The sequence below is a fragment of the Balaenoptera physalus genome (genome assembly GCF_965194825.1).
Source record: "Balaenoptera physalus genome assembly, chromosome: 2".
Classification (NCBI taxonomy): domain Eukaryota; kingdom Metazoa; phylum Chordata; class Mammalia; order Artiodactyla; family Balaenopteridae; genus Balaenoptera; species Balaenoptera physalus.
In genome coordinates, this window is record NC_138883.1 from 171371085 (window position 1) to 171389035 (window position 17951).

General features: G+C 42.9%; 1 protein-coding gene across 3 annotated transcripts in view; it reads left to right on the forward strand.

The window, feature by feature from the left end:
- MCM10 (minichromosome maintenance 10 replication initiation factor) overlaps positions 1 to 17951 on the forward strand; it is a 130253-nt gene that overhangs the window by 20919 nt on the left and 91383 nt on the right. For 2 of the 3 annotated variants that reach the window (XM_082452818.1, XM_082452817.1), the window contains exons 11-20: positions 71 to 171; positions 1147 to 1257; positions 1345 to 1462; positions 3168 to 3396; positions 4538 to 4679; positions 5305 to 5423; positions 7272 to 7385; positions 9276 to 9421; positions 13383 to 13425; positions 13512 to 13611. In XM_082452818.1, coding sequence (XP_082308944.1) covers positions 71 to 171; positions 1147 to 1257; positions 1345 to 1462; positions 3168 to 3396; positions 4538 to 4679; positions 5305 to 5423; positions 7272 to 7385; positions 9276 to 9421; positions 13383 to 13425; positions 13512 to 13595 — 1207 coding nt within the window. In that variant the 3' untranslated portion in view covers positions 13596 to 13611. Of the gene's footprint in view, positions 1 to 70; positions 172 to 1146; positions 1258 to 1344; positions 1463 to 3167; positions 3397 to 4537; positions 4680 to 5304; positions 5424 to 7271; positions 7386 to 9275; positions 9422 to 13382; positions 13426 to 13511; positions 17949 to 17951 lie in introns of those variants that run through there. The other variant, XM_082452819.1, reaches the window with a different exon arrangement.

Below are 17951 nucleotides of genomic sequence, written 5' to 3' on the forward strand. Positions count from 1 at the left end.
TTCTTTACCTCACAGAGCGTTGAAGTTCAGTGATTTTCCTTTTTTGAGGGGGTGACTCTTGTCATTTCAGTGCAGCTGCTGTCGCACCTAAAAAGAAGATTCAAACCACTCTGACTAATCTGGTGGTTAAGGGCGCAGACTTGATCCTTCAGGAAACTCAACAAAAACTCGGTAACTTTGTTTCTAGATACTATTTTTCTTTCTCCGGTTTAAACATGTAGTCTTCAGGGTTGAAACTGGTTAGATCCTAACACTAAGTTACACTTGGTGAGTGATGTGGCCTCAGCTGAACGAACCAAGCTTGGTTGGTGGCATCTTAAGAAAAAACAGCATATTAATCTTAGCTGTGTCTTAGCTTTTTAAAATGTCTTGATGGGGACTTCCCTGATGGTGCAGTAGTTAAGAATCTGCCTGCCAATGCAGGGGACACAGGTTCGTTCCCTGGTCCGGGAAGATCCCACATGCCATGGAGCAACTAAGCCCATGCGCCACCACTACTGAGCCTGTGCTCTAGAGCCCGTGCACCACAGCTACTGAAGCCCGCACACCTAGAGCCCGTGCTCCACAACAAGAGAAGCCACAGCCATGAGAAGCCCGCACACTGCAACGAAGAGTAGCTCCTGCTCACTGCAACTAGAGAAAGCCAGTGTGCAACGAAGACCCAATGCAGCCAAAAAAGTAAAAAATAAAATAAAATGTCTTGATGTATCTGGGTCTAACTCTTAGTGTCCAGCACTAGAATCAGTAGTATCAGGTTCCTAGTCAAACTCGTCTGTTATCTTTCATTAAAACAGGTGTAGGTCGGAGAATGCCACCTCCACCCTGACCTTGGGGCTCTGTTCATAACAGTGGTCAAGGTCTAGCATGGATCCTTATGCATAGTGCATATTCCAGGAATAGTGTATGAAACGACCCCGCAGGTATTAGTATTCTAATCATTTTTCAAAAATAAGATACATTTGTCTTACCCGTGCAGTCCTACTGGTCTGAGGTTAGAGGTGAAAGATTCTCTTTTCTCTTGATATTCCATCTACTTCATTTACAAATAACTAAAGTTATGAAAGCAGAGTTTTAAAAGGGATAAGTCACATGACATAAAATACTCTGAATTTTGAATCCTCTAACGCTGATATTTATATATTCCAGGAATACCCCAGAAGAGCTTGTCTTGCTCTGAGGAGTTCAGGGAACTGATGGACTTGCCTACATCTGGAGCCAGAAACTTGAAACATCATTTAGCCAAAGTCAAGTCATCAGGTAGAGTCAGCCTGTACCTGCTCTAGTGTCTACGCGTGGGTCCCCACAGCCTCTCAGAACCCCCTCAGCCTGTGGCTTGTGTTTTAGGGATCATGGGGAGCCCGAAACCTGCTTTCCAGTCTATCTCGGCATCAGCCCTCTTGAAGCAACAGAAGCAGCATATGTTAGAGATGCGGAAAAAGAAATCAGAAGAAATACAGAAACGGTAGGAGTCACAGATTTAATGTTCCCTGTTTAGATAGCTCATCTCGGGAATTCTGAGGCTGTCTTAATAGATTTCAAAAGTGTGACTTTGGATTTGGGGTGGTTGGCTACGTTTTTAACTTTGGAAGTTTTTAAAAAATTAATTTTAACATAACCTTTAAAATTATAAAGCATTTAAAGTTATGTATTTCTGAATTGCTGGTAAATCCTGAGACCTGGTGGTACAGGCTGCAGTAATTAATATCACTGTGGAAACGAGGAAGGAGTAACATATAAAGACAGTTTTGTGAAAAGGGAAAGTAGGCGTTGAGCTGTTTGGTGCCTGTTTCTCAGTTTTGCCACAGTTAGGTTTTTAATTACAGGCTGGGCCAATGTGTGGATTCTGCATTTGTTCAGGTCAGTGATAAAAATGAGGCACTGAGAATGGAGAGTCATTTCAGAGGCAGAATCAAGTGGAAATGGGTGTGTAGGGTAAACAAATCAAAGATTCTTGAACTCAAGTTATCCGATGGTAGTAAGAGCTGCTGTTTACAGTTACCCAGCATGCGCTGAGCCACCATGCTTTACACTGTACACACGTCTCATCGGTCCTTACCATAATCTGCGAGGTGTTATTATCCTTGTTTTATGACTAATGTAACTGAAGACCAGAGAGTTAGTAAGTGGTGGAGCCAAGTTTGAACTCACACCTACCTGTTCTGCTCCAGTGTTGAACCATTATGCTGTCCCAGATCTAGGCTCCTATAGGGTACCTAGTTCCATGGAAAAGGACGCCTATTATGAGTCAAGAGGAAATGCTTTGGAAAAGTAAGAGAATGGATTTGGCCTCAGGCAGGTTAGTTTGAGGTGCTGGTGGGATATCTATAGAAGTATTCATCAGGGGCCTACAGGTGACGTAAATGTATATATATGGACATAAAAATGTATATGGAGTTGTGAACCTTGTAGGGAGTAGAAAGCACCCGTCAGTTTAAAGGCATTAGTTTGAAGTTTTTCAGAATTTTGCTGGCCAAACAAAACATACCTTTGGGCAGGATCTGCTAGGCAATTTGCAAACTCAGCCTGGAGCTTACAGGAGTGGGGATGTGGTAGGGAAGAGAAGACTGGCCCAGGATTATCTGGTACTAGTCCTGAGCCTGTCACTTATGAGCAGTGGGGTCTTGGGCCTCAATTTCTTTATCCCTACAATGAGAGGTTTGGCCTAGATGATTTCTGATCTTTGTTGTTTTTAAATAGTCCTTAAAGCCATATATAAAATAATCACTGTGTGAATTATAGCACCTTTCTGTTAGGACTTCCAAATGTAACAAATGTGTTATCTCTTCCCAGTAGAGGAAACAAAATACAGAGAGATTCGGTGAGTTCCTGAAGGATCTCAGCTAACCAGAGGGCTAGGAATACAGTCCACAGCTCGCCTTCAGGACTGAAGGTGCTCCATAGTCTGCACCCACTGGAAACCCAGTTGATAAAAATAGTAATCAGTTCTAAACTGGTGAAACAATTAGCACTTATTCAATGAAAAATCAGTTAGCTTAAGAGTTAGTGAGGCTAGTATTGTTTTTACTGTGCACTAATCTGAATTAATAACCAAGAAGGGAAAATTATTTTACTGACAACTGCTTATCAGCTAGTGGCCTGCCTGCGGTCTCCCAGTCTGCCTGTTTTGTGCTCGTGTGCATAGTTTGTGACTGCCTATTTCTTTAAAGATTTCTCCAAAGTGCGAGTGAAGTTGAGAGCCCAGCTGTGCCATCCTCTTCTCGGCAGCCCCCTTCTTGGTCTCCACCAACGGGAGCTGAGTTCCCCAAGCTGAAAGGAGCCCCAGCCATACAGATGCCAAAGCTTGGAAGAGACATCTCAGAAGGAGATGATGTCCTCTTTTTTGATGAGTCACCACCACCAAGACCAAAACTGAGTGTGTTAGCAGAAGCCAAAAAGGTAACTGGCATCTCTTTTCTTCACCACTTGAATTTGTATTCTGTGAGACACAGCTGGTATTTCAAACTTTATATACCTGTGACCAGGAAAGACAGTTACCTCATACCTATTTATTGATCATGATAATTAGAGTCAAAGGAATTTTAAATGATAATGGGTATCAACATAATGCCATTAATTTAATCCAAGAGAACTAGCTACTGTCTCCACACTATTTCTTGTCAGGCTGCAGGAGATAACCTAGAAGAAGATACTGTTATACAGCTGGAGACCCTAGTAATAGGGGGAAACATTCTTGGAATTGTTGAGGCAATTGAATTGTCAAATAGTGGTTTAAAGAATACTACTTTAAAAGAAATCTTACACAGAAACCCAGTCTGTAGACAGATAAAAGCTAAGCTGCTCTGATTGAAGTGGGAATTGGGGGTGGTCAGAACCCCACCTCCTCAGCAAGCTCTGTCTCTCCTCTTCCTAAGTCACCCTGAGCCCCTGACTTGAGCCTGTCTTCTCTTTATTCTAGTTAGCAGCTAGAACCACATGAAGGGCAAAGGCTAGCTGCAAGCCAAAGCCGTACCTACAGTAATAATAATAGCGATTATGCACATATGTTACTATGTGTCTGTGATATGTGCATACATGCTGTTTACTATGTACAAGTACATGCTTGGCTTGCATTGTCTCATTTTATCCTTAAAACCACAACCCTAAAAGGTAGGTTAGTGCTGTCATCCCCATTTTATTAATGTAGAAACTGAAGCTGAACGATTAAGTCAGGTTATAAACTAGTAAGTGGCAGGGCTGGAATTCTATCCTAATCTGTCTATTCTGAAACAAACTTCCAAAATGTTTATGTGGTTCCTCTGTGGGTCTAAAAGCCTGCACACTAGCTGAAGGACTCGCTGAAGTTTAACTATTGATATTTAAATAAGCTGAGATTTTGTTTACTAACTTAGAGACCTGTCTTCCATTCTTTGAAATTTTAATAATTGTGTTAATAATGCTAAGTAAAATGAAGATATATTTTGCTAATGTATGTTTAAGAACAGCGAGAATTCACTGGTTAATCACTGGAAAGGGGTACAGAGCTACAGAGGCCTATCTCATCTTTTAGATTTTTATCTCCCTCTTTCTTTTTTTTTAGTTGGCTGCTATAACCAAATTAAGGGCAAAAGGCCAGATTCTTACAAAAACAGACCCAAACAGCATTAAGAAGCTAAAGGAACCCCAGGATGTCCTGGAAGTGAAGGAACGTGTAGAAAAGAACAACACATTTTCTCCTCAAGGTACTGCGAATGGGAAACTTAGCAGTAGGAAAGAGACACTACTTATAAAGGAAATGTTCCAAAACATAACCAGCCTCCCTGACATCAAAAGTCATTATTTTATTTCCATTTACCTCTATGGAAAGTACCTAAGTAGAATTCCTGCAGTTGGAACTGATTGTTTTTTATAGTCACATTAAATTAAAATGAAATTATGCACAATTTGAAAACTTGAGATTACTCATTGGATCTTTGCACATACATATTAGTATAAAGATTTGTTTTGAAAGAAGTAGAATTCCTTTGTTTTAAATTGCCCTATTTTTATTTTTAAAACTCTGAAGCTGGCAGTGTCCTTTTAACATGAGTTTGTAAATAGGAATTTTGTTGTTGTTGTTACCTATTTTCATAATTGGCTCTTATTTTAAGGTGAAAACGATTCTAATTTAGTGGTCAAGTCTGCCATCCCCTCCCGCATATTCTAGTTTGTACTTCTCAACTCAGTTCTTCTAAGAGCCATCCTTTGCTCATACCAAGTGGGGGTAAATGCAGTTTGAAGGGTCTTGTAGGGGGAGATGCAGCTGAGTCGGCGAGACCCGCCGGCCCTCTGAGGTTCCTCTGTTCACTCCTTTTCTTTCTGCTCTAGCTGAGGATGAATTGGAGCCTGCCAGGAAAAAAAGGAGAGAACAGCTTGCCTACCTGGAATCTGAGGATTTTCAGACAATTCTAAAAGCAAAATCGAGGCACACGGGGATCCTAAAAGAGGTAAAAAAGAGCCCGGAAGGTCAAAGGTGACAGAGATGTCCTCAGACTCGGGCGCTCTGTCGTGGGCTAAGAACCTCTTCCTGTTTTCTCAGCCGAGATGTTAGTTGTATATCAGTTTGTTTGAGTTTGTTTTGAAGAACAGGAATATTGCTAATAGATTTTAGCTTTGCCTTTGTTGCATTGAAGAATATCATTCAACATTATTTAAATTGACTTCAGTATTATAAAATGTTTCAGTCAATATTTTATAACTTTGATTTAAGTATATTCTATCAAAATGTCGAATTAATGTGTTGTACACCTAAAACTAATATAAAATTGTTAATGCAACTATACTTCAATTTTAAATGATTAATTAACTCCTTAAAACATTTACCTGTAGTTAATGGCTGTGAAGTTATGTTTTAATGGCTCTCCACTATCTACTATTTTCTGCCTTGCAGTGTGGGAAGGGATTTTTCCATTCATACATTTTTATATGGACCCTGCAAATGCTCTAAATCAGTAGTTCTCAACCCAACACTCACAATGCCCCTTTTTAATAACAAGTGTTTTGTATTGTTCTCTTATTATCCTGAAATTAAATTTGTGGATAATGTAAATTACCTAGCTAGTAATTTCAAAAATACCAATATAATATCCTAGCTGTAATATAAAGAGGAAAAAAGGAAAATGTTTGTAATAAAAATATGTATTTCATTATGTAAAATACACGGGCACAACTACCCTTGAAGAAGTAATAAAATAGAGGCTTGGATTTGTAAGTATATATAAGTGGATTTATCAGGCAGCTAGCAATGAATACTCAGTAGATGTGTCTTCTTAGTAACTTGAATACCGTGGGCCTATTTCTTTGACAATGTGGTTTATTTTTTTAAACTTTTGAAGACATCAAAGCACAGTTGTCTCTCCATATCCACAGGGCTTTTGGAACAGTCATTGTATGTGACAACCATGCACAAGTATTGTGGTGTTGTACATAAAGCTGTTAGGTTTGAGGGTTATAATCGGGTGTTTCATCCACATGGATGCCCTGTAGAACATTGAGAACAGTCCTTTGATGTGTAGGGGACTGTTCCGTGCATTGCAGAAGGTGTAGCGTCCGTGGTCCCCTCCAGTGGCAAAGGTTATGGTCACTGGGATAACAAAAAAAGTACTCCCACAGATTTTCAAAATGTCCCCCACTTAGGGCCAATATGCCAAATGATCTGCCTTTCTTTTGATTAACAAAGGACTAACGAGACAATGATATAACTTTCTACTGGACTTGAAACTCAGTCAGGAGAGGTGCTCAAGCAGACCCCAAAGGCTGTAGAGCTGAGTTCCTTGGTTCTTGCGGCCACCAAAGACCTTGCGCCTTTTGCCTGGTGCAGCTGCACTGACTCGAGCTGTGACCACATCCTGCCCTGAATAGCTCTCTGCCCTCACACCTCCTACCTGTGTTCCAGACAAGCAGGGATTGCTCCTGCCAAGTGCTTGGTCTGGAGAGTAGTATCGAATAGAATGGGCGTCATCACTGGGGAAGCATCCAGCACCTCCCAGAGCTGAATCTGTACTGGAACAGTGCAAACAGTTCCCTTCTGGGGCGCACTTGACCTGATGATGCTGTTAATCACATCAGTAGTTTAAATTTGTATTTAGTGTCTTACACATCACCAAATGCTTTCATACCCTCTTTTTGCCCATTAAGGGCTTGTTTCTACTTACCGTCTTTTGGGTTGCGGTTCATTGATCCATGTCCTCATAAAGTTAGCTTGTCTATTCAGTTCAGATTTGATTATTATTAAGCAGCTGCCTGAGTCTATATCAGATTTGGTACAAGGTCTTCTGGGTGTCTTGTCATTCCAGGCCGAGGCTGAGCTGCAGGAACACTATTTTGAGCCCCTGGTGAAAAAAGAACAAATAGAAGAAAAGATGAGAAACACCCGGGAAGTGAAATGTCGAGTCGTGACGTGCAGGACGGTGAGTGCGGGAGACAGTTCTCCCCACGACCTGTCTGGGGTTGCTGTGGCTCAGCAGGATGTGGAGAGTCTGTGGGGTGTGGGCCCACGTCTTATGACCAGAGTCCTGCCCGGGTCATTTAATTAGGCTGCAAACCAAATGGCGTCCGATAGCCCAGCACCGGGCTTCCCATGACCCATCCACTGAGCTCTGATGGTAGAGCCTTTGTATTGAGATGTTCCTCATTTGGCCACAGCTCCTGGTTCTGTGGAAGAGCCTCTTCCCCTTTGACCACTGGACCGAGTATTCTTATCTCTCCTCCTCAAGTTTTAGCACTCCCTCAGTCCATAGTTCCTAAGTCCCTGGGGCCTTGGTTGAACAACTTGATTTGGCATCAGATGTCATGATCAACTACTGTTGTTCCCTTCTGCTCAGGGCCTAACCTACTAGATTGAATCTCAGGGCAGAGTGTGAATTGTATTATTGTCTCTGTTTGCAGAATATTTACCCTGAGTCTATTAGAAAACTCAAAATCCTCTACTCCTCAACATTAATCAAAAATGGCCAAAAAAAAAAAGTTATTGCTGAACACTACTCCTTCCGTTACCATTTCTTTGAAATATGCCTGCATGGCTAATCCGCTTTGTGAGCACATGTAAGAGGAGAAAGAGGTTTAGCTTACCCAGTGCAATTTTCTCTATCTTTATTCTTTTTAAAACCTTAGATTCTCCATTACATTTAGGGGTGGGCCAAAAGGTGGAGCTTCCTTGAGAAAGTTCAGACCGTGGAGAATCAGTAAAGCTTTTACTGCATAGGACAGCTTTTCCTCTGACAGCATGGCTATATTAGGACAGAGCTGGTGTATTCATTTCCTGTTGCTGCTGTAACAAATGACCACCAACTGGGTGGCTTAGAACAACACAAATTTATTATCTCACAGTTTTGTAGGTCAGAAGTGGGTCTCGCTGGGGTAAAATCCAGGTGTCAGTAGGGTGCGTTCCTTTCTGGAGGCTCTAGGGGACAAACCACGTCCTTGCCTTTCCCGGCTTCTGGAGCTCACCTGCATCCCTTGGATCGTGGCCCCTTCCTCCATCATCGAAACCAGCAATGGGAGGTGGGGTCCTCTCGTCACAAATCAACTGACTAGCAACTGTAATTCCATCTGTAACCTGAATTCGCCTTTGCCATGTAACATAACATGCTCGTAAGTTCCAGGAAATAGGGTGTGCACATCTTGGGGGGATTATTTTGCCTGCCACAATTGGCATACCACTCTGCTCTGCCCTCTTTGAGGCTGCCAAGGCCAAAAGTTATTTATCTAGACTCCGTGTGATTACATTGCACTGTCTGGCTCTGTTTCAGCCTTCACCCATCATTTCTTGTTCTTTTCAGTCCTTTGAAGGATCAATATTAAAAGTAAATTACTTAATATCTGTCTTGGTTTTGCTGTGTATGAAAGAGGAGTGGTAATAAGCTTATAACCCTTCCCAGTGGCCTCGTAAGAGAGAAGGGAAGAGCGACTCAACATCCTTCCTGAGTAGGCCCTGTGGTCGTCATCTGTTGTCTTACAGTCAGGGACTGCAGTGAAGACAGGGCAGACCAATCAGAGCTACTTAGAGATTGCCAATCCTTTTCTTCCTTCGCCCTAGCCATTGTCTTGATGTCACAGAAGGTTATTGTGTGTTTTACACCTGAAATTGGGGCAAACATGAGAAAAAGTGGTATCAGTAGGGGGAAAGTCAAGAAATCACATGATCACTGCAGCCAGAAGATAATAGCTCCACCGGCCCCTGCCTGGTGGCGACGAAAGAACAGAAGTTCTCGGGACAGGCTGCCCTTGTGGCAGCTGGCTCATTTCTCCTTTGGAGCTCTTGACCGGACATGTGCCTTCTTTCTGCTGGTTCTGTGCAGTGCGCTTACACCCACTTCAAGCCTCTGGAGACCTGCGTCAGCGAGCAGCACAACTACCACTGGCACGACAGTGTGAAGAGGTTTTTCAAGTGTCCCTGTGGAAACAGAAGTGTCTCCCTCGACAGGCTCCCCCAAAAGCACTGCAGGTATGAGAATTGCTGGGGTTCTTGGTCTCATCCAGGCTTCCTGAACCTTTTTCCAGTTCCCATGTGATGCTGTTCCCTTGGAACTGTGCACAGTCCTTGACCCCGGGAGGGTCACCCTTGCTCTGTGCCACCTTACGGCTCCTGGGTATCCCCGAATGCTCCTGGAGGGAAGGGCCCCTGCCCCTTTCACAGCTGTATCCCCAATACTAAATATAGTGCCCGGTGCATAGTAGGTTATCAGAAGTGTTTGTTGAGTAAATAAATGGAGCCTATGTATGGTGGGTTGGGGAAATATGTGTGTTTGTGGGGGGCTCGGATAGGGAATTTTTTTTCTCTGCTGTAAAGAGTTATTTGTTTAAATTTTTATAATATGTGAGTATGTGTGTTTTAAGGGACTTTTTGCTTTTACTTTGTGGGGGGAATTTCGGATACAGAGGCAGAGCTGCTGTGTTTGACTACTCAGGGGGCATGATTCATGTAGAACAGCCTGAGTAATACCTGTGCAGTTCGGGGTGCAGTTTGTAGAACATTGTCCTTGGTGCGTTCAGTGCTCTCCTAATTTATGTATTTCTCTGTCCCCTTCCTCACTCACTATGAGTGTTGTTAGATATCTTTTCTTATTTTCCTTTGATTTATCAATGTGCTACATTACATTGTTAAGTTTTTCTGAAGTTGAACTTTCCTTTTTTATTCCTTGGATAAACATGACTTATCGTGATGATTTTTTTATTTCAGCACACTGTTATAATCAGTTAGCTAATATTTTATATGTGATTTTTATATCTATTCATAAGTGAATTAGACCTTTTTTTTCCTTTTCTTATGTACACCTATCTCGTTTTCGAACCAAGATTATGTGAGCCTTATAAAACGAATTGGGCAGCTTCCTGAAATAACATATCAACTAGCAATTATTTCTTGAAAGTTTAGTAAATCTCAGCTATAAAATTATTTAGGCCCTGTTCTTGGAGGAAAGGGGTGGCTTTGATTACCATTTCAATTTCATGGTCTCTTTTCTACCAATTTCAGCTTTTTATATTTTTCTAGGAATCCATTTCATTTAGATTTTCAAATTTATTAACATTTAGTTGTCCCTAATGTACTTTTTTCAGTCTCTTACTTGCTATATTTTATTAATAGGCATTTATTATATCTTGTTCTGTTGCTTTTTTTCTTCTCTTTTTCAAAGTCAACCTTGATAGAAGTCTCTTCGTTCTGTTAACCTTTTCAGAAAACCATCTTTTAGTTTTCTTAACATTTATTGATTTTCTTTCTGTTTTCCTGATTTCCACCCTTATCTTTATGTACTTCTTGTTTCTTTGGGTTTGCTTTGTACCGTTTTGTGTACATTCTTCAGTTAAAAGCTTAAACTCAACTTATTAGTTTGTAACCTTTCTTGTTGCCTCATAAATCAATTTTTTAAAAAATATAAATTGAAGGTTTGTGGCAACCCTGAGTTGAGCAAGTCTATTGGCACCAATTTTCCAACAGCGTTGTATTTATTTATTTATGGCCGCGTTGGGTCTCTGTTGCTGCGCGTGGGCTTTCTCTAGTTGTGGCGAGTGGGGACTACCCTTCGTTGAGGTGCGCAGGCTTCTCACTGCGGTGGCTTCTCTTGTTGCGGAGCACGGGCTCTAGGTGTGCGGGCTTCAGTAGTTGTGGCTCGCAGGCTCTAGAGCTCAGGCTCAGTACTTGTGGCACACAGGCTTAGTTGCTCCACGGCATGTGGGATCTTCCCAGACCAGGGCTCGAACCCATGTCCTCTGCATTGGCAGGTGGATTCTTTTTTTTAAGAATTTCTTTTTTTTAATAGTAATCTTTTATTTATTTATTTATTATATTTATTTTTGGCTGTGTTGGGTCTTCGTTTCTGTGCAAGGGCTTCCTCTAGTTGCGGCAAGCGGGGACCACTCTTCATCGCGGTGCACGGGCCTCTTCACTATCGCGGCCTCTCTTGTTGCGGAGCGCAGGCTCAGTAGTTGTGGCTCACGGGCCTAGCTGCTCCGTGGCATGTGGGATCTTCCCAGACCAGGGCTCGAACCCGTGTCCCCTGCATTAGCAGGCAGATTCTCAACCACTGCGCCACCAGGGAAGCCCCGGCAGGTAGATTCTTAACCACTGCGCCACCAGGGAAGTCCCCTCATAAATCAGTTTAAAACTCCTATTTCTCTCTAAGTAGTTCTGCTTTAGCAGTCACCTGCAAAGTTTGATGCTTAGTTAAAATTATTTCTTAATGTCTTGGATGATTTCCTTTTTGACCCAAGAGTTAGTAATATATATGGGATTGATTTTATCTTTTTTGTTATTAATTTCTAACTTCATTGCATTATTCTTGAAGGACATAATTTGTATGATGTTGATTCTTTGGAATTTGAGGCAATCTCACTATCACCTTTTCACCAGGATATTCTCACTACCTTTTTGTTTGCTCATTTCGTTTTGGTTGTTGTTTATTTCCTGGACCCCGAACTTCACTCTCATTTCCAGTTTCTCCAAAGCTGATTTGGGATGAGGGTGGGGGCTCGTTCATCACCTTGTCAGGAGCTGGTTTGTGCATCTTTTTACAATCTAGGTTAGAATTGTTCTAAGTAGCTATTTGTATATTGATATTTGAGTTCTCTCCAAAGTATTGTAACAGCAAGAGCTTGTGTAAAACATTTAATTATCAGAGAAATGTGTTCATTGAGGATAAGCAGTAAGTACAACTCAAGTGGAAGAACATGACGCCTTTCAGCCTCCAGGTGGCACTGTTATTTTTGTTAACATCTGCTTTCTCTGGTCTCTCTCTTGTCAATTCTTGATCTAGAGCAGAAATGGGCAAACTGTTTCTGTAAAAGGCAGATAGTAAATATATTAGGCAGGCACTGTGGTTTGTTTCACTGCTCTTGTGGCAGCCACAGGTGGTGCTCAAACAAGGAGGCTTGGCTGTGTTCAGCAAAACCTCACGAAAACTGGAAGGCTGGATTTGGCCCTTGTGTTATAATTGCCAACCCCTGACAGTAAGCTGTGCGTAATATCATCACTGATCTGGTCGTAGGCCACGAAAGTCTCTCAGTAGACATTCAGCTGGTCTCTAGCTGGGGAAGGTGGTGGAGAGGCTCGGCGCTAAGTCCTCTGGCAGCTGATGCTCAGGGCGGGAGTGGAGTCTAAGCCAGATGGGGAGGAAGGATGAGGCTGGTGGGGTGGCCCCCACGGCCCGGACCCTCTCAGATCCAAAGCTGCTGGGAGACATAGTCCCATGGCTTCACTATATTTCTTTTCTGTTTCTCTCTCTCTTCTCCAGAGTAAACTTTATAGACAATGAGCTTTCCCCATAGCATCCCAATGCCTCCTCAGGGTTGGATTCACCTACCACGTTAAAAAGTGAGAATGAGAGTCTCCAGGCCCTTTGAGTGAAGAGAGTCAAAATCTTTGGGTTATGAAAAGATTTCCTTCCTGTTGTGTTGGTTTCACACCAAATTTAACATTGACCTTTAAGTGGAAAATCAAGATATCACCGTCTTCCCTGTTCTTACTACTGAAAAAGCGGGGGGAGGATTGTTCAAACCAGAAGGAAGAGTAATCCTTTCTTATCACAGCCTTTTAGTTCCAGAACAGGAGAAAGGGGCAAGCCATAGGCTGCACGTAGCTGTAGGCTGGCTTCCTCAATCCAAGGGTCTTCCCAGTGACCAGCACTAGAAACTAAGCTCGCACTCATCACCTATAGCATGTGTAGCCCTGTTATACTACCATCTGAACTTCCTTCTCTGAAGTATCTAGCTTATTGCAGAGTTGAAGACCATTTCTCAAATCATGGAGTATTTTCAGTAGCACTAGAGCATAGCCTGGAATATGAATGTCACCTTGATCAGCTTCTGCTTAAATGGGGAAGATCTGCCCCCAAGTGCAGGGAGCACTGCTATCTTCATGTGTGTGGGCCCGTAACCTCACTGCTGAGTCAATCCCATCTTTTCTGTTTCAGTAATTGTGGCCTCTTCAAGTGGGAACGGGACGGAATGTTAAAGGTATGTCATCTTCAAGGTGATGGGTTTTAGTGACCCATGCAAATAATATTGACCCATTTCTTATTAAACTATTTTTATTTTTCTAGGAAAAGACAGGTCCAAAGATAGGAGGAGAAACCCTGTTACCAAGAGGAGAAGAACATTCCAAATTCCTGAATAGCCTTAAATAGCCCCGACTTCAAACAGGTACCCACAGCCTACATTGCTTCTTGTGGTTCTGGAAAAGCAAGCGTATTGGCTCTGAATTGCCCGTGTTCCTGATTGACACAGTCAGAACGAATACTTGCTAAGCCTACAACTTTGCCTCCTTCCTCGGTTGTGTTGGTTTAACATCAAATTTAACATTGACCTTTAAGTGGAAATTCAGGGTATCATTGTCTTCCCTGTTCTTAGTACTGATGGCAGAATTCACACAGTTTTTATGCCCCAAACTGGAAGGTAGATAGAGAGTTGTGTTTCTCTCCCTTGGGTTGTAGAGAATGCAGTGTCGCTTCTTAATCACAATAAGGTTTTGGTATTTATATGGACACCCAGAGACAAAAGAATGAATTTAGCTCAGGTAACCTGCCTAACTTCTGGGCTTCAGTTTCCTCATATGTAAAATGAGGAAGGTTGGACTAAATGATCTTGAAATGTGTCTTTGAGCACTCAAAGTCTAAAAATAATATAATGTTTTGCCATCTAGAAAATTATGACCGTCGCCCTTGATATGGTCTTGCTGTATTGATATTAAAAGCCGGGTTCCTTCCGTTGATTCTACTGTTACCTCTATTTTGTTCTTGGAAATCAAGTCACTGACCCACTTGGCATTTCAATTCATATCTATATGGTGTCTGTGCTGTTACAATATCGTGGAGCTCTGTAATAGAAATGCCTAAAATCTCATCATTTTAAAATGTGGCTTTATTTAAATATGGCTTAAAGAAAGTGAAACCTCTAACCAAAACAAACATAAAATTTGAGAAGCCGTGAAGCCCAATTGGAAAACAGAAGCATCCCACAAGGAGGATCCTCTGGAGTTTGGGATTTGCAGATATGCTTTGTCATGCACGTTAAGAATTCTAGGTCGGGGATCGCTGCATGATTCAGGGTGGGGGGCGGCCTGGGACACGTGGTTACGCCCGAGTCTCAGCCCTTCCGCTCGCTAGTTCTGTGACGTCAGCCGAGGTGCCCATCCTCACTTTCCCCGTCTGCAAAACGAAGGCAATGATGTCTTGGTGGCGCGAACTCCTGTGAGATGGCGCGTATGCGCAAGGGCTCATCAGTAGGTGCGGCTTCTGTTACGCTTCCCAGGTAAGAGCACAGAGACCCGAGAAAGCAGGCCCTGAAAGGAGAGTTTGGTTGCGGGTCAGGGAGGCGGTGTCGCAGGTGAGGCTGGAGAAGGAGGCGGTGGCAGACCTTGAACTTCGCGGTGCCTCCTTGGCTGTGGTGAGGACGTGGGTCTTGGTCCTGTGTGTGCCGGGGCCCACGCGAGGGTTTTCAGCAGGGGCTTCTGTGATACCACTCAGCTGCTGCGTGGAGAATGAGGTGGGGGCAGGGGTGCTAACGGCAGAACGACGCTGGCAGATCGCAGCACTTGAGGGAAAGGAACGGCGGCCTGAACGGGAGGGTGATGATGGAGGTGGACAGCGGTGGATGGCCTGAAAGGAACAGGCAGATTGTGCTGGAGAGGGAGGCCAGGGTAGCGTTCCGGGTTAGGGAACTAACTGCATGGATGTTGAGAGGAAACTCTGAAGAGGTGGGAGACAGACAGCCCAGACGTTCAGATGCACCAGGCTCCCCACCCAAGGGAGATCAAGGGGGCGACAGGAAGCAACTCTGGGGCATCTTGGCCCACAGGGCAAGACCCATACTGTCTGAGGTTCCCCCGGAGGTTGCTAAGGGCACGTGGGAATGTGGACTGTAGCCACCATTTTGTACAAACATTAGGTGCTCAATATGCTTCTACAGAAATAGCAATTTTATGAGGACCAAGGGCCAGAAGAATGTGGTCAGCGTTCCAGATGAGGCAGGATGGGGTTTCACTGGGTCAGCTCCGTCTTGTCCTTCAGCCAACTCAGAGGCACCCAGAATGTCTTGGGTCTTTGCCCTGAACCAGCCCAGGCTTTGGGGTCACTGTCAGGAATCGGGGTATATGACTCTGGCAGAGTGACCGGCAGAAGAGTAGATGGGGAAATGAATGTTACTCATGGAAGATCCTTTCCAGGTCGTTCCTCAAACGCAGCGCAGTATTTATGGGTGAAATGATAAAAATGTCGAGGATTGGCTTTCACAGCAAAATAAAGGGATGGAAGGCAGCAACGGGGGTTTCGGTGAACCAAAAGTGGCTGAGTTACTGATTGTTAAAGCTGGGTCACGGGTACATGGAGACTAGCGCTCATGTCTATATTGTCACTTATGTTGTAAGATGTCATGATGAAAAGGAAGAAAACAAGATAAGCAGCTTGAGCTTGCTTTCTCTGTGACGCCTGCCCAGCGTCCCTGGGAGCAGTCGACGCTCCTTCCTCCAGGTTGTTGCTGTATTTTGAATGTTGCTCTGGCAGGGAACTTACTGTAATGGGTCTGTTTATCCATGTCACCTGCTTGCTTGTATATTTTATTGTGGTTCAATTTCCAGGTGCCAAACACAGTGCTGCCCTACTGGTGCTCAGTGAATGTTGGGTGGGTGGAGGGATTTTACAGACTGTGAATACAAGGAACTTAACGTTTTCTGAATTGTTCAGACAGACAAACAAAAAAATAGAAGTATAGGCCAGAGCTCACGCAGGTCACCACCAGAAAGTCCCATTTACGAGAGTCCTCTGCCGGGGCGGCCTGATTTTCCAAATACCATTTGACCCAAGTGAATGCCACTTAAAGATTGGGTCAATTGGTAGGATTATTATATTGGGATTTAAACTCTAGCTAGGAATAATTTAGGTTTCCCCCAAGATGGTGTTACAGTAGGGGCATAAGGTGGTTGTGAGAGATGGTTGATTTAGGTTTCCGAGAGCCAGAAATAAATTTCACACGCCTTAGGTTTCATCGACGTCTGCTCTCTGTGCGTAGAAGGTGCTGTGTCTGACGCCTGTGTTCCCCCTAAGGTCACATCCTTATAGCTATATCTTTAGGAGTATTTCACTTTCCAGGAGGTGTGTGTGTGGTTTTTTTCTTTAATTTTTAACAGAGAAAATGTTTAAGTTTCAAAAAGAACCAAAAGCACTTGAAATTCTGATATTCTTGATGGCTCATTTTGAGTAGATGTGTTTGTCCCATAAACCTAAAAGAGAGCCATGGATCTGAAGTAGGTCCCAACTGAGCAGCTGCCTGGACAGTGAACGCCAGGTTGCTCTTTGAGGAGCCCCTTCCTGTGCAAGAAACCTGTTCTTGTTTGAACCAGGGGTGTTGTGAGAGTCCAGATTCACTTGTATATTGTGTATGAGTCATGTAGTAACATTCTTATAGAGGTTGATGGGTGAGCTGAACCTAGATGCCCTCTGTTTTTAAATTTGATTTTTACATTTTAAATAATTAAAAATATAATTGAATTACTTCTCAGTTACTCTAGGTGTTGGGGGGCTTCCACTGGGGTTGCCTTGTGTGTGTGTGTGTGTGTGTGTGTGTGTTTTGTTAGACTATTCAGGGATGGGAAGGGATGGGTGGGCTGGAGGGGGCACTTACTTGTTTGCATTGAAAATATGATTCATCGTGAGGCCAGTCTTTAATCCTACCACCTTCTTTATCAATGCGTATTAAATGCTTTCATATAAATCCAAAATGTGTGTTTTTTTCTTATGCTGTCTTTGGCAACGTAGAGATTATTGTATAATCACGGGCCATCAGAAGAGTAAGCACACAGTGGTCTAAGTTAGTACACAAAAACTGGCCATGTCCTTCGTGGTTGATCACAATGTTCTGATCTTTACAATAGACTTTTTTTTTTTTTCTATGCCTTTTTCCTTTCTTTTCTTTTTTGGTTTATTTTATTTATTTATTTGGCCGTGCCACAGGGCTTGCAGGATCTCAGTTCCCCGACCAGGGATTGAAACTGGGCCACGGCACTGAAAGCCTGGAATCCTAACCAGTAGGCCACCGGGGAATTCCCTATGCCTTTTTCTGTTTAGAGGAATTAAGTGGCTTTTTAAAGAAAATCATCTTTCTCTTGAGTTTTGTTAAACTATACTTTCGCCTTTCCAAACAACAAAAGGAAAACTGAACTAATGTAGATAACAATGATCCAGAATAGCAAATGAGAAGCTTCTGAATGATTGGTGTGGAATTGTCCCCAAAGGGAACTTAAAACATTTAAAGTTTCCACTTTTAAAAATTTCCCAGTTTTCAACTTTTAAAAACATTACAAGTTGATATATAGCTAAGTTGACAGGCAGTGATTGAACGACTGGGTTCTTGTGTAAAAGTTGATGATAGAAGTAAAGCTTGATGTTTATAAGAGGTTAAATGTGTCTGACAACATTAATTTTTTAAAATCAGGAGAGTAAGTCTGTTTGCCTAAGTTGTCACTGCTAGCAGCCCATCAGAGCCTCTGC